Below are 15,020 nucleotides of genomic sequence, written 5' to 3' on the forward strand. Positions count from 1 at the left end.
CCCCTGTGGAGACGGGGCTTACCCGGCCGCCCCCGCCCCACCGACAGGGGACCCGGCCTGCCGGTTCAGGCGCCTGCCTGCCTCTGTGCCCCTGCCCCACCCGCGTTACAGGCGGCAGCTTCTCACCCGCAGAAGGGCTTGGTGGGAGGGCAGAAGAGGCTGGGGAACAGCACCGACGCAGCCGTCGGGAAGAGCCCAACGCATCTGAGGCGAATGCAAGCGCTGGGCCGGCCAGTGGGGCCCCAGCTCTGCGGAAACGGAGGAGGGAGCCAGCGAGTTCAGAAGTCAGGGGCCAGGCCCATCGAACGGGCCCCTCCTCCATGCCAATTTCCTCTCTCAGGCTCAGTGTTCCCCTCCCTCAAATCCCAGGAAAGCCAGCTGAGGGGAAGCAGCCATGTGGATGAGGGGGAGGCAGGCAGAAAGATCCCTTCCCCTCCAGCAAACACACCGACAGACAAACATTTCCCAGGCAAATACAAGTCTCTTTGTCTGTTTATTAAATGCATCTCCTCCCTTTGCATTAAAAAAACTGGGCTCAAGTAACAAAAGATGAAACACCAACATTCAGAAACGGAAGAAATAACTGCACCTACTATATCAAAACTGAATTCAGCAATAATAAGACTTTGAACAGGGTTTTTTTTCACTAAAAACAATAAAAAAGTTATTCTAAGCATGCAAGCCTTTGGTCAGCTAATACAATATTTCATTTCAAAGGCTAGAACTATTCCAAACAGAAACGACCGTGGCAGTGTTATTGCTTAGATCCGAGATAAAATTCGCACAGTGCCAGAGTTGAGAGATGAACAGTTGTGCTTCCCACCAGTACTTTCCTCAAGATTTATTCTTGACTGCAACTTCTTCGGCTGGGAGGAGCTCGCATGAGACATGCCCACTTGGCCTACTGTCCCTCCCCGGAAAAATCTCACTGAGTCTGGATCACTGAAAGGTTGCCCACTGGTTTGTGGAAAAGAAGCAACGTAAGCAGGGCAGAAGTAGGTGAATTGTGACAAGGTTACATCAAGCACGATGCTGGTGCAAAACGAAGTAGAACTGAGGGCAAAATGAGTCGTAATCACTAGAATGTAGTATTGCGTAAGGCGGGGAAATGCCTCCATGGTAAACCATACTGTTCTCAATCTGTGCAAGAAGGCGGCGATTGCAAAACCAGCCATTGCTGCATTCACTGAATACATGTTTCCACGACAGATTGGAAGAAGGAAAATGCTCTTTCCATTTATTTGTACTTCCATATTGCTGTCAGAATTGAAATAATCCTCAGACGGGATCAAGGGGTTCTGCATCACGTTCCAGACGTGAACCTGAACTTCAGGCAAATGTTCCGTTATTGCAGGGCCCTTAAGGCAATCACTGAGTCTGTAAACGCCTCACACTGAAAAAATCCCACCACCAGAAAACTGCTTCAGCTTAGTCCCGTCAGGTACACAACGGATAAATACAATGGATACTGTGTCAATCCCTCTAATCAACAGGAAGGGTTTTGTTTTCTCCAGTTCCCACTCAAATCTCTCTCCTTTGCCGTCAGGATCAGGCTTCCATCTTGCAGCGGACCGACGGGGCTGCTTGCTAAGGCCGGCCGGTTCAAACGTGGCCAGCGCAGGAAAGGGCCAATCCTTGGGCAGAAGAGACCTTGTTTCACAGGCACTCAGCGGAGTCGGGGAAGGTGTCCCCCAGGGCTGGGGCAGCAGCGGCAGAGCACCCTCCACCATTTGTGCAGCTGGGCGGAAGGGTGATGAGGCTCGGCTCACATGGGCAACACGAAGCTGCTCCTTCCTGGTGGTTGGCCCTGCACTGGAGGGAGGCATGGAAGTCCAGCAATAGCACTACTAGACGGTACAACTGCAACATCACAATTAAAATATTCTTGGCTGCAAAAAACACAAGCATCTGGTTCACAACCTGAAAATAGCCCATCAGGATCAAGCGCACCACAAGAAAAGGGCCGTCTTGAATGAACAGGCTGATGCCGATGTTCCACAGATCAGCGCTGTGTCTGCAGAGAAGCAAATGGAAAACTTTCGTGGATGAGGCTGTTCGACCACAGTTGAGGTGTTGCACTAGAACGAAAAAAGGACATTTCTTTCAGGATGTTGACACCCGTACCATAAATCATCAAAAGACAGACGAAGTTAACAGAGATAGCACAGATGGAGTCTGTGACAGGTTTCATTCTTTGTATTATTCCATGGCTTAATTAATCGTGGCTTACTGACTAAACCACACTTGTCCAAATGTATTCACATTGTGATGAATCATAAGCTATACTTACAAAGTAGAAACTCAAGTGAAGTTTCTAGAACTTTGTATTTACTCGGTCAGCCATCTCCTAAGTGCATCCATCACCTATTTCTATCTATTTATCTCTGTCTCGCTCTATCATCTGTCTACTTATTTGAAGTTCCTTGGTTTCTCCTCATAAGACATTCCAGTCTCTTGAATCGCCTCATTGGCCTTCCCTGCACTTATCCAAGGGTCTCTACCTCTTTCTTCACCTGCCTTGGCCTTCGGACAAGGGACACGTTTTCGACTGACCTTCCCCAATTCCACTCAGAGTGACCAGCCCTTTCTCGCATTTGGCGAACTTGACTTTTCTCACAAAGCCAGCTGAAACCGTTTCACAGTGGAAGAAAGGGAACTTCTCCTGCTCCTGAGTAAAACCCTGGGAGATGCTGAGCAGGACCAACCTGCTAGATCCAGAGGGAACTGCAACAGGCCCCAAGTCCATACGGCTAGGATTACATACACAAGAGCATCCTTGTTCCTGAAAAAAAGGAGGACAAGGCACTGGCTTAATTAGGCCAGATACATGGGCTAGATTGAGTAGGTGTCCAACAGTGGGGACTTACAATTTGTTTCCATAACTCGTAAAGTGGGAGTGGGGAATATTGTAGGCTGGAAATCATGAAATTGGGGGATGGAAGTAAGGTTAAAGTTATTTTATTGTTCCAAACCGTCAACTTTATGATAGCAAACCAAACTTCAGAAAACCAAACTTCCCATCTATCGGAGAATCAAGTATCTATATCTCTCTATCTCTTTCTCTATCTCCATATAATCTATCTTAAGTGGTTTGTTTTATAGCCCTTAATATATGCACATTTAAATCAGTTAAAACCCATTTTAAAGCATCACCTTGCAAGGGTTTTTTGAAATGGAGTAAGGCCGCACATCACCCACTTTCACTAGAGCTAACAAGGGCTAAATCCCAGTGGAGCCAGAAGAAGACTTCAGTTGAGAGTAATGCAAAAATACCATTGCTTTTTAATAGGACTAAAGAATAATGATTTCATCTTCCCTTATTCAGCCTGTTGGTTTTCATGTGCAAAATTTCATAAGTCTTTGAAATGGTTAAATTCACAATCCTATTATTCTGGTTTATTCACGTGGGTTGAGTATTGCGCATTTACGGAAAACCTGACGGTGGGGCAGAAGGGGAGGAAGGGCAGGGCTGGCTTCCACAACCGAGATGGCCAACCAGCCCAGGGACCCACGGCCCGACCAGGGAGCCCAGACCAGGCTCCAAGGCCGAAAGCAGGTAGGAGCACCTACCGTACGTTCTCTATTTCCAGGGTTTCACTGGTGAATTCAAGGATATCTGCCGCAGTGCCCACAAACAGAAGCAGCAGCTGAGACAACTGGTCCCTGGTGATTTCCCCACCGATGGGTAGCAGCCAGCGGCCCAGGATGAGGAGCAGGAGAAACGTCTGATGGAGGCTCAGTGTCCAGATGGGCTCACACATTTTGGAGAGTGTGTTGACAAACTCATGGGCCTGTTGTAGCTGCAGCAAAAGCAAATGTCAGAAAGCAGAAAAGCAAGGTCCCAGGAGGCAGGCTAGATGGTTTTTTTGGAGAATGTGGCTCTGTTTCAAGATCTATTCTTGCATGCCTTGCACACCTACGGGGGGGCGGGGCTGAAGACTGAGCAGGCCCTTTGCCATGAACTCCCTGGCTCCTTCAGACTCCCTTCGTATCCCCCCGCCCCCATGGCCAGAGGAAATTATCTACTAGATCTTACAAAACAGGCTCTCCTATACTTGGTTTTACTTACACTGAAGAACATATTTATCATTTCAGTGCTCCTCATGGGCATCCATAATGTGGCCATGGTTCTAAGCCCATCTAGTATCTCTGGGACCACACTGGTGTAATTCCCTTTCTTTTCTGCCTGCCCCCCCCCGCCATTAAAACAGTTTTTGCTGTGGAAATCTAATGATTTCAAAAATCCAGATGTTGATTATGGGATGCCAACCACTACAACAACCCTTACCTTTTCCATTATGTTGTTTGTTGTGGCCTCGTTTCTGTAACTGAGTTTGACTTTTTCACTGTGGTTCTTCACAAGCTGCCCATATTCATATTCATTGGGGCAAAACTGCAATAAAGACCCAGTTTCAATCTCTGGTCCTGCACAGACCTGAAATGGGAGGACCCCAAAGGCTCCCGCTTGTCAATTCACTGGTTCACCAAAGACCTTGGTGGGGGCCCATGGCAGTGGACACTTCCATCTGGGGTTGAACCAATGAGGGACTCTAGTGTGGAAGAAGGTGCAATGGGAATCCAGGTAGACGTTGTTCAGATCACCCAAGGAGGTGGCCAAGACCCACCGAAGAGCAGTTCACCGTTGCCCCAGCCTTGGCACTCACCTACTCCCCCTAGGCGAGATACAGAAAGGGTTCCCGTCAAAAGGACACACAACCAGATACTGGACCTTGCTCTATTTTGGATCTTCTCAGAACCAGCTATTTGCCTGGAAGTAGTGCTCCATCGCGCACATTCTGCATCTGCCTGGCTTCCCTGGGCTCGCACGTGCATTCCTGGGTTTAGCCTCTAGTGCCCGTTGTCTTAGCTGTCTCCCTGTGCCACTCTTGGCCAACTGCCCCCAAGTGAAACGGGGAGCCATGCATCAGCTTGGGGCAGATGAAGGTCCAGTCTGGGGACCCAGGATAGGCCCTATGGATGCCTCTTCCCTTCACCCGCTGCTTCCCAGCACGCTCTATCCGTTCCCAGAAGGCAGCTGCTGAACGAATAAGCCTCTTGTTCTCAAATTAAGATGTGTGAATGGTCTGCAAAAGGAAGCAGCACTCCAATCAACCTAGAAAACGTTATGTGAGGAAATGAATCCCTCGACTTGGGCTGCAATACTTTCTCTGATGTTAAATCCCCTTAAACGTGAGCGGAAAAGGCCCATTCGGGGCCTGAGGATCTCCTGCGGATGCGGCGTGCCAGCACTTCACCGGTCTTTTGCAGCCCTAAGGCCCGCAGTCTTCACCCCTCCATGGCTTCTGCTGGGCCTCTGCTTGGGCCGCAGCGCCACCGAGCTCAGAGCCCTGCGCTGCTCTGTACGTGGGATGCGCTGCTGCGCTGCTGCGCAGCCGTTCTTATGCGAGGGAGATGCAGCGCAACGAAAACGACTTCTAAGTAAACAATCCCTGGACTGTGCCGTAATTCTCCTGTTTGTGTGACTTTGGTGAATTGGTCTGAATATTAAGCTAATGTTACACAATTACGTCCTACTATGATGTGGCTGCAGTATTGAATGTAAAATGCCAATGAGCCATGACCACGGGACATTAATGTAATTGGTGCTGGTCGTGTGTAATAAAACAGGAGAAGGAGAAATGCAAATGAAACATAAAACGTCCCTTTTAATGGTAATCTAACAAGTGATAGTGCATGAGCATCTCTCTATGAAATCCAGCGTGAGACGGTGAGATGGATGACCTGCTACGACTGATGCCTGAAGTCCTCCTAGTTTGCTACGCCTTTTAGTTCGTTACGCATGGAAAAAGGAGGTCTGCTTTTGCAGCTGCTAACGCCAGCCATGTTTTTCTCACAGGGAAGATAACAAAGATGATGAATCTGGATACACTTATACAACTTTCATAACCAAGGCCGTGTCTAGTAAAGCAACAAAAAGGACAATCTAGACCAATAAAAACTGGATTTTGCATCTGGAGCCATCATGCAAATTGACCACATCTGGATCACCCCCCTTCCTTGGCTTCATTTATTTAGCAGTGGGACTGATGTAGAAGGTTTACTGCTCCCATCCTTCAAGGTGCATCAGTAAACACCAATGCTATATCGTTGCCTAATCCAAAATGATTTCACACCTCAGGTAGGAAACCCAAAGGTACCTGCTTCTTGAATTCAGGATACAAAAATACAGTAACGGATGCCCCAAGATTGGCCTTCTGGGAGCTCAGTTTTCTTTGCCCGAGCAAATGGTTCCCCTCCATCTCTGTCATGCCTGGTAGGAAGCCATGAAATCCAGTACCTGATTTTTAGGCTGAAGTTCCAAAATCCACAATGACGGCACTATGTTAATGAGATAGACAAAGATTGGCGGCGAAAACCTGAGAAAGAATAAAAAGTGTGGGGTTTAGCAAACTGAGGAAGAATTGCAGAGTCCACTGTCAAAACACTGAAGAGATAAACAGAATGTACATTCCGTGATGCACTGGGGTGGGTGTGCACGTTCCTATGCCCACAGATGCCCCCTCTGGTGCCCACCAAGTTTCCTGTGGCCCAGCTGACTTTAAAAAGAGCTTCCCTTGGAAACAGACACACAGCAAAGCAGCAAGAGTGGCAGCATCCAGGAAAATCTTGGGACATCCATCTCGCCAGAGGCCCCACCGCTTGCTCAGAACATGAAAATGGAGCCCTCTGGCAGCTCCACGTTTCCTTGGAAGCACGTCTGTTGCCCGTGGCGCCCTTGCATGGAAGAGAGGAAGCCGCGAAGGGGGTGGGAGTGGGCATGTCGAAGGGAGCAAGGGGGCCGTTCTGTCTGACCCCACCTCACCCCCCGGCACCCTTGGAGAGAGCTTCACAGCTTGCAATCAAAATGCCAAGCATGCTGACCGCCCCGGCTGTTTCGGAACCCTTTGCATAAGGAAAATAAGGGGAGAGGAATTCTGCTGTTTCCCCTCCCCCGGCTTAGGCCTTGCTTCCAGTAGGGTGTCCTGAAAGAGCCCTCAGCCTTCGCGGTGGGGGGGGGGCAGAGTTTAGAGTGGATGCGTGTCCCTCACTTGCCCTCCCCCCCCTTCGCGGCATCTCAAGGAAGGCGCCCGGCCGAAGCAGCTGACTTCCCCGTCCCCTTTTGCTCGGAGTCCGGGTGAGGCAGGGTCCCTTGCGGGGGACGGAAGCAGAGGAACCAAAAGCGAGGCTCCACGGTGGCAGGTGGGGAGAGGGCTGGCCCAAGGAGGGATGAAGGCACCGCACGGACCCCTGGATTGCAACTGGCAGTTCCAAAGTCTGGAATCCCCCGCCGGAAGGATCCCAAAGCTTTTATTGGTGGGATTCTTCAACATTCCCTTTTTCTGGAAAAGAAGAACGGGAAGGCAACAGGGAGGAGGCCGGATCGCTCTCTACAGATGGATTTCCTCTCCAGCCTTTCGGTGGGGAAACTGTGACAGACACGCACTTCCATCTGGCTCTTGAAGCAGAAGCCAGGTGTGGAACCAGGGAAGGCTGTGCCGGGGAGGGACGCTGCAAGCTCAGCGAGGGAGGCTGCCCTGGACGCCGATCCCCACCAGGATTTCTGCCTCCTCAACCCGGTCCAGCTGGCCCGGGGCCGATGCTGATCTAACCAGGCGTCTTTCACCCACTGACACGCTCTCGCTGCATCTTCGGGAGGAGGTGCTTTGAGAAAACATTCCTGACCAGGCCTCTCTGCTCCTCCTTCCAGTATCAGTCATTAAATATGAATACTATATCACCGTCTTCCAGCCTTTTTATGAAGGAAGGAACCAGAAATAACATCACTGTTGTTTTCTTTGCGATTGGCAAAAAGTCTGCTATTCTGAAGCGCCGAGTGGAGGAGAGAAGGCGTGTAAACTGCCTGGGAGTAGAACAGGCCGGTCCCAGCAGGTGCAGTGTCTACCTGGTCTTGGTTGCTCTCAGAAAGCCGTGCAGAAGGCTTGGAAGAGAGACCACCAGGAAACCCCACAGTGGTAGGTTAGATGGGGAAGCCGAAGGAACACTCTGGGAGAAAGCTCCCATTCTGATCCCAGCAAAACAAAATAGAGGTGTCCCTGTGATCAGCAGGAATCACAGGCATCCATAAGGAGCCCCAGTGATGTCACATACTTGATTGCACAAATCATATGCCACGATGATGCCGTATCATTTCCCATTACCCCCGATTTGTGGACACCCGTGGCTGGTATTGGTTGTGACTCTAGGGAGGCCACTGTAGGATACACCAAGCTCTTTCCCCCTTCCACCCGAAGGCCATCCCCAGAGATACTCTCCATGGGGGCACCAGTCTCTCAGCATCAGAGGCAGGGGACTGGACCCCCATCCTGGATTTCTGGATGATATTTGTCCAGAAGGGAGGCAATAACTTTTGAAATGCGGTCTTTACTGCTTGGCCTCCACAGCCTCCGTCTCAGGGCCACGTCCTCCGAGCTCGGTGACGCCTCGTGGTCACCCTGGAGCAGCAGGAGCAACAGGGTCTCTTCCAGCGCAAGGGCCAGTCTGGTCTGTTCCAATAAGAGGAGGGGTCTAGGCAAAGACCAATGCAAACAGCATTGTGTGTAAATTAAGATAACTAATTACTGCACTGATTAACTTCCCCCTTCCATCATGTTCAAAAGTACAGTTTAGCAGCACACTTAGAGGGTGCATGCCCACGAGACTTCAGGAGGTGATGGAGTGACACCAGCCAGTGACCGAAGGATGAAGCCCGGGCTGTATCCCAAACAACAGGGTTCACTTTTGGGAAAAGGGAGAATGACTGGGATGTTCTCCTAGACTCTCGAGCACCCCAGTTCCAAGGTGGCTGTGCCGGGTATGTGAGTAACATCTTTCTCGGGGTGACCTCTGCTGACCAGTGGCATGTATCCAGAGCTCGGTGCCTCAGGCGACCCTCCAGCCGTGACTGGAGTTACAGTCCCCAGAACACAGCAGAGCGGGGCTGACCACGCGTTCAGACGCCACTTGTAGCAGTTTAGAGAGTGATTTAAGGGGCAAAATGCAACACAGTATTTTGCAGGGAAGATACGGTTAGAAGGCCTTCTTGTTGATGTTCAGTCATTCAGTCATTTCCGACTTTTCAGGACCCGAGGAACGTCGTTTTGCCAGAACTATCTGTCCGTAACTGCTCTCTGAGTGCTTGGAAGCCCCTCCTTGTGTCCTCGGGCAGAATGTCTGGCCATCTCGCCTCTTTCTTTACTGCCTCCGATTCCTCCAAACATCTTCTCCAGTGACTCTCATCTCCGCAATGTCGTGAGCCCAGAATCAATTGTCGCTGAGCAAGATCCAGGTTGAATGAATAAATAAAATTATCTGTCCAAAATATCTCAGTTTTAGCTTCCATTAAACAGCTCAGTTTACAACATCTGGTACTGAATGTTTGGTTCTTCTAGCTGTCCAAGATAATCTCAATGATTTCTCCAGCACCATAGTTCAAAGCCATCAATTTAATAATTGAATAAAGAGCATACTTGGTAGATGATTTTAGATCATGATTTCAATTTCTACTTAACCACATAATTTATCAGTTAATTTATCAATGCAATCACACAGGTTCTATTTCTACTGAAAACAAATATTTAAGTACTTAACTGTTCATTGGATTACACCCCTCAGTTTGAATTTAAACTTCAAATAAGTCAGTCCAGATACGAAGCCGAGATCTGTGAAGCTTTTGCCAAACAAAATAGAACAATATATTGTCAAATAGAAAGAATCAGTGCAATTTGTTGGAATACAAAAGCTTCTTGGTGGGTGATGGACAGCCAGTTTGATGCTGGACTGAAGTTTTGAAATGAACCTGCATCACCAGCGGAGAAAAATGCACTTAAGGATTCCTTTCTGGCCAGAAGCATGCCAGTTCCTGGAGTGGGGGATGGAGCTGCTGCTCGGAGAACAACCACAGAAGGTTGGGGACATCTTTGAAAGCTCCCCATCCTGCTAACCCATGGCCTCTCTCCATAAAGCAGAGGCGTCCAGTCTGGGGAGGGGGAGAGGAGAAATGAATGCCCCCCATTAAGCAGGGCTGCTCCTTGAATCCAGGTCACGGAGAAGACCTGGATAGGGCTCTATCAGCAGTATGGAGCCTCACCGAGATTTGTTGTAAAAGTTTCACAACCCTGCTCTTGAAGTAACACATATTGGCAAGACTGAAGAAAATCTGCAGGGATTGGGAGCAAGTGCTGGGGATGACTTTTGCGCGTCTAGCAACACAGCATGACCACCAGGAACAATGGCCCCCTCTTGCTGAAGCGAAGGCATGGATGCCCCTGGCCTGCCTACCCCTAGGCAGGGGTCTAGAGCAGGGGTTCTTATGCAGGGAGTCCGTTCTAACTAGGCTCGCCCAGGCAGAGTGGGAGAACTGTCAGAACTAACCCCGGGCTTTGCTCCTTCTCCAGTCTGCACAAGCCCAGGCACAGTGGCTGTTCTGCACGGACTGAGGACCCCTGCCAGAGATCAGTGGGAGATAACACATTTAGCTCTTGTCCCATCTGAATCCCAAACAAATCATTCGTTTTGTTGGGTTCATGGAGGAGAACATCGGTTCGTTTATCATTTTAGAGGGTTGCAGTCTTCCAAAATCTGAGAACTCTGGTCTACAGAAATAGCAACTCCGCGGACAAGAACAATCTTTCAGTATGTAAAGGTGCACATGTTTGAAAAACAGGAAGCCGTGTGGACCACCTGCCTCCATCCCAAAGGGGCCCCTTTGCTCTTCTCCTTGCAGAGATGATGTGATCATTTTCCCTACTGAAGAGTTGAACCAGTGTTGCAGAAGAAGGAACACAAGTCCACCTTGAAGATGATGAGATCTGAAGTCAAGAATCTTCCCCCAATCTGGGGAAAACAGGCCACTTTTCAACCCCTCTCTCTTTCTCCTTCTGTCCTGCTTCTCTCAGCACAGCTCACATGTGCGGTGAGCCACCACAGGCATCAACATCTCCTGTGTTGGGTTTGCATCTGTGACTTAACTTTCCCACGTTTTTTAAAGCATTATTTTTTTGTCTGTCCTCAAGATCCAAAAGGTTTTAGACTGAGTCAGTTCCCGTATTACTCACTGATAGGAGGAATCCAAGGACACGGAAGCATGTCTGGGAACTGCCCTCCTGCTGCCACCACATCCTCTCTGCCCCCGCCCCCCCACATATAAAGCCGCCCACTGCCCCCCAGGGCTGGCCAGCCCCTCCGGCATCCGTGGGTCCTTCTGCAGGACTCGCAGCCTGCGCAGGGGTTGATCCTTTCTCGAACCGCACGTGGAAATCCAGCCTCCTGCTGTTCCTTGGGCTGCCCCAGAAGACCCTTCTCTGAACTGGCCTTCTCCTCCGCCTTGAACGTCCCTAAGAACCTGCACAGATTCTGTGCCTTTGCTCCTCATGAACATTGTTAAACTATATTCCTTTCAAAGAGTGGTTGATATTGAGCACCGACCCCTCCCAGCTGGCGCCCTCTTGGTCCAAGCAGCCTGGCCAGCAACGGGCTCATCTGCTGGGCACTTGGGATGGGTGCAGTCGTGTCTCCTGGTTCTGTGGTCTCATTAAGGTACTCCTCGCTTCAGTGGGATCTTGTGCTGCATGTAGTCTGAACTGAGAAACAGACCGCGGATGCTTGCCGCTGGTCTGTTAGGGGTCTGCAACAAGCCTCCCATTATAATCTGAAATAAGGGTACTGGATGTGACTCACCAATTCATTCATTCATTCATTCATTCATACATTTGGGGTTTTTTTAATGCAAGCAAAATATCCCATGTCTGAAGCCACTTTGCTCCAAGCTGTGCACAACAGTTCTGCTGAAGGGTCATCTCTTTTTTCAGCTCGCGTGGCTTCTCACCATCTTAGGACCAGAAGTCCAGTCCAGACCAGGTTTCCTCACCTGGAGAGAGGGCTGGGGTGGGGAGTCGGGCACGAGCCCGACTGACACCAAAGCCTGCCAAGCCATTTGACTGCAAAGGCAAAACGGGGACCCTACATAAGCTGGGCACCGGGCAGGCCGTCACGCGGGGAGCTCAAGCTTTCTGTCACGCGCTCTGCACCTCCAGAGGGACCTTGTCGCAGCTCACACCCAGAAGTGCACCGCGCTCTCTGGCTGCACACGGCGATGCTCCCCGAGTGCTCTGCCAAGCGCCGATGGTCCTAAGGCAGACTTTGGGAAGTCACCAACCACCCCCCCCCCCCGGCGGGCACAGAATGAAAAGTTCTCTCTCGGAAGCAAGCGAGGAGGGAGGGGAGGGGAGGGGAGGGAGGAAGCGCAGCGAAGCGAAGCGAAAGGGCGAGGAGCCGGACCCCGGGCCGGACCCGGCCGCCGGGCAGCCGCGCGCTCACCATTTGTAGCCTCTTCCCCGCTTCAGCCTGAGCGTGAGCGCCGTTTCCAGGCAGAGCAAGAGGTTCAGCAGCGCCAGCAGCCAGTACTTGCGCTCCTGCTTCACTTCGGTCACCCTCCAGACGCCGAGCAGCGCGTGCAGCGCGAAGAGCACCCGGGCGCCCAGGGCGCTCAGCAGCACCAGCGCCTTCATCCTCTCGGCCGCGCAGGCGACGACCCGGCCCGCAGCGCCCGCCGCCTCTCTCCGCGAAGGGCCCCGCGGCGCGACGAGCAGCTGCGGCCTCCTCGCCCCTCCCCCGGACTTCCTGAAAGAGCCCCGGGGGTCGGGGGCGGGCAGGACGGAGCCCAGCCGGGCGGGCGGAGGCGGGGGGCTCCCGCTGCCCCTCCGGCGCGCCAGGGCTGCAAGGAGCGGCGGGCTCCCCCACCCCCGTCGGGCGGCCCTGGGGCTCTGCTGGGGAGGGGAGCCGAGGGGGCTCTCCCGCCTGATGCAGCTCCCAGCCCGCCAGGCCGGCCTTAGCGGCTTGCGGGGGCCCCACTTCTGGTCACTGTCCCCGAGAAGGGCGGGTGGGCAGGAGGGCGAACTCCCGCTGGACAGGCAGGGGGGCCAGCCCCCCTCCCCCCCCCCCGCTTGTGCTGAAACGCGATTTGAAGGCCAGCTCGACGGAGGCTGCCCAAGCAGTCCTGCCATCTCCACCACCACCAGCGCGGAGCTTGGCAAAATCCCATGAGATTTTCCGCTGTGCTTTGAAAAGGGATCTGGCTTAAATGTCGTCGGATGGGCGCGGGAGGGAGGGCTGCGTGGCTGGGCTCCCTCGTTCAGGCATCCTGCCTGCCTCTCCCTCTTCCCTGGGGAAAGGGACATTTTCTCTGCCCTTCAGGCAGGCCTGTGGGCCAGGTGAGGCCGAGGGAGAGGGCCGCAGCCCAGGAGAGACGGGGAGGACTTGGCTCCAGATCCTGATGCCCCCCAAGCCTTAGAGAAAAGCCTTCAGCAGCCCTGTGGGCTGTGATTATTCCAGGACCCACCAGAGATTCACCGGGTCAAAGCCGCCTCGCCTCGGTTGCTGTGCCTCCTGGCCAAATCCATCCAAAAGACCTCCCTGGACTAACGAGGCCATGGGGATAGAGGGGAGCTTCCAGAAATCCAGCACCGGATTCCAGGGTTAGAGGGACACGTTGTAGGCATTATTCTTCTCAGACATCTGGAATGGCTCTGCCTTGCCATCACTGTGGTTTTCACTCTCTTCCAGTATTGGGAGCTTCGAAACAAGCAGGGCTGACCGGACACTTGGGTGGGAGAGTCCAAAAATCCCAGCATTTCGGGTAGACAGGGAAGTTGAAAATCCATACCAGAATAAAGATGTGGGACCCACATGCAGAACATCAGCATGTCTTTGAGGTCTCCAGGAGTTGAGCTCTACTCAGAGAAGACCCTATCTTCTAACAGGACCCAGTTTATTCTTACCAGGGCAGATCCTTTCCCTAGACCCAAGCAAATCAATGGAGCAGCAACATGTAGAGTTAGGTTCAAAACTGGGATTCATTTAGCAACACCAGAGCTGAATGAAGAGGAAAGTATGTCCTCCATACTTCTACAGATGCTAAAACAGAGAATCACATTTGGGGGATGGGGAGCTGAAGTGAGCAGTGGGTGGTGCATATCTAAGTTGGTGGGGGAGTCCCTCTCTCTCCCAGATCTGCAGGTTGGTGGTGGTGGTGGTCCTCTTCTTGTTCTCATCTTCCTCCTCCTCCTTCCTCCCTTCTCTTCCTCCTTCTCCTCACCACCTCTGGGCTGCAGTGATGTCAGGTTCTTCATCGCTGCTATAGAAGCAAATCTTCCATTAAATTAAGGCGGGGGGGGACATGCAGTTGCTATCAGAAGTTTGGAAAAATGCTGTTGAGTGCCTACTGTTGAGTATAGGACTGGAACTCCCACTTGAAGGTTTTCCAAAGATTAAAATTTAATATCCCAAAACTTTTTTTGAAGTCCTTCGCTTTCTCTATTAGTAGCTGAGTTAATAACACATGTTCCTGGAGGATTACAGTCAATGATCAAGAAAATTAGATGTTGTTTGAATTTAATTTAGTTATATAAAGCTGCTACAATAATTTACAACTTTGATATTTAATATTTAATAACCTGGTTCTTCAAAGAATCCTCTCAGTAATTGTGTCATTATGTCTTGAAATATTACCCCCAGAAGTCATTTAAATTTTCTGGTTCAAAAACTTGTTTGTCAACTCAATTGGCTTGATGTGAACTATCTGATGAAGATGACAGGTTCTCCTTCCTGATACCCAATATGTCATAAGTTGCTTGAGGAGAATTCTCAGCAAACATCTCTGGCAAGAAGTTACTGCTGATCTCTTGATTTCGTTTCCTTGGTTGCTCTTCAGTCGTTTCTGACTCTTCATGACCCAATGAACATCATTTCACCAGAATTGTCTGTTAATCGTTGCTTCTTTGAGTTCCTGCAAGGTTCTGCTTGTGTCATTGGTGATGGCATGTGGTCCCTGTCTTCGGCCATCTTCTTTTTTCAAGGATCTCCTATTCCTCCAAGCATCAGGGTCTTTTCCAAGGACTCTTGACTTTGCATTATGCGCCAAAATTATTTAAGCTTTGTCCTCATTATTAGTGCTTCTAGTTGGCAGCCTGGTTTTAGTTCTATTAGTATTGAATTATTTGTTCTTCTTGTGGTCCAAGGAATTC

At 50.9% G+C, this 15,020-nt stretch overlaps 1 protein-coding gene across 1 annotated transcript; it reads right to left on the reverse strand.

The window, feature by feature from the left end:
* Positions 1-474: 474 nt before the first annotated feature.
* TMEM26 (transmembrane protein 26) lies at positions 475-12,638 on the reverse strand. Its single transcript, XM_088129996.1, has 6 exons — positions 12,316-12,638; positions 6,299-6,377; positions 4,289-4,393; positions 3,571-3,800; positions 2,706-2,782; positions 475-2,078 (listed from the first exon to the last, which is right to left on the reverse strand). Exons 1-6 carry the CDS (start codon positions 12,504-12,506, stop codon positions 1,657-1,659), a joined length of 1,104 nt encoding a protein of 367 aa, XP_087986122.1. The 5' UTR covers positions 12,507-12,638; the 3' UTR covers positions 475-1,656.
* Between the last annotated feature and the right edge of the window lie 2,382 nt (positions 12,639-15,020).

Source organism: Python bivittatus, unplaced genomic scaffold (genome assembly GCF_059951505.1).
Source record: "Python bivittatus isolate LINGU-HERP-01145 unplaced genomic scaffold, Pbiv_v1 ctg000050_np1212, whole genome shotgun sequence".
Lineage (NCBI taxonomy): Eukaryota > Metazoa > Chordata > Lepidosauria > Squamata > Pythonidae > Python > Python bivittatus.

Coding starts and splice junctions, on each gene's coding strand:
- TMEM26 (XM_088129996.1), bottom strand. CDS start 12,506: ATGAAGGCGCTGGTGCTGCTGAGCGCCCTGGGCGCCCGGGTGCTCTTC. Junction 2,783..3,570: donor CTGGAAATAGAGAACGTACG/GTAGGTGCTCCT, acceptor CCTTTTTTTCAG/GAACAAGGATGCTCTTGTGT. Junction 2,079..2,705: donor GTTCCCTCTGGATCTAGCAG/GTTGGTCCTGCT, acceptor TTTTCGTTCTAG/TGCAACACCTCAACTGTGGT.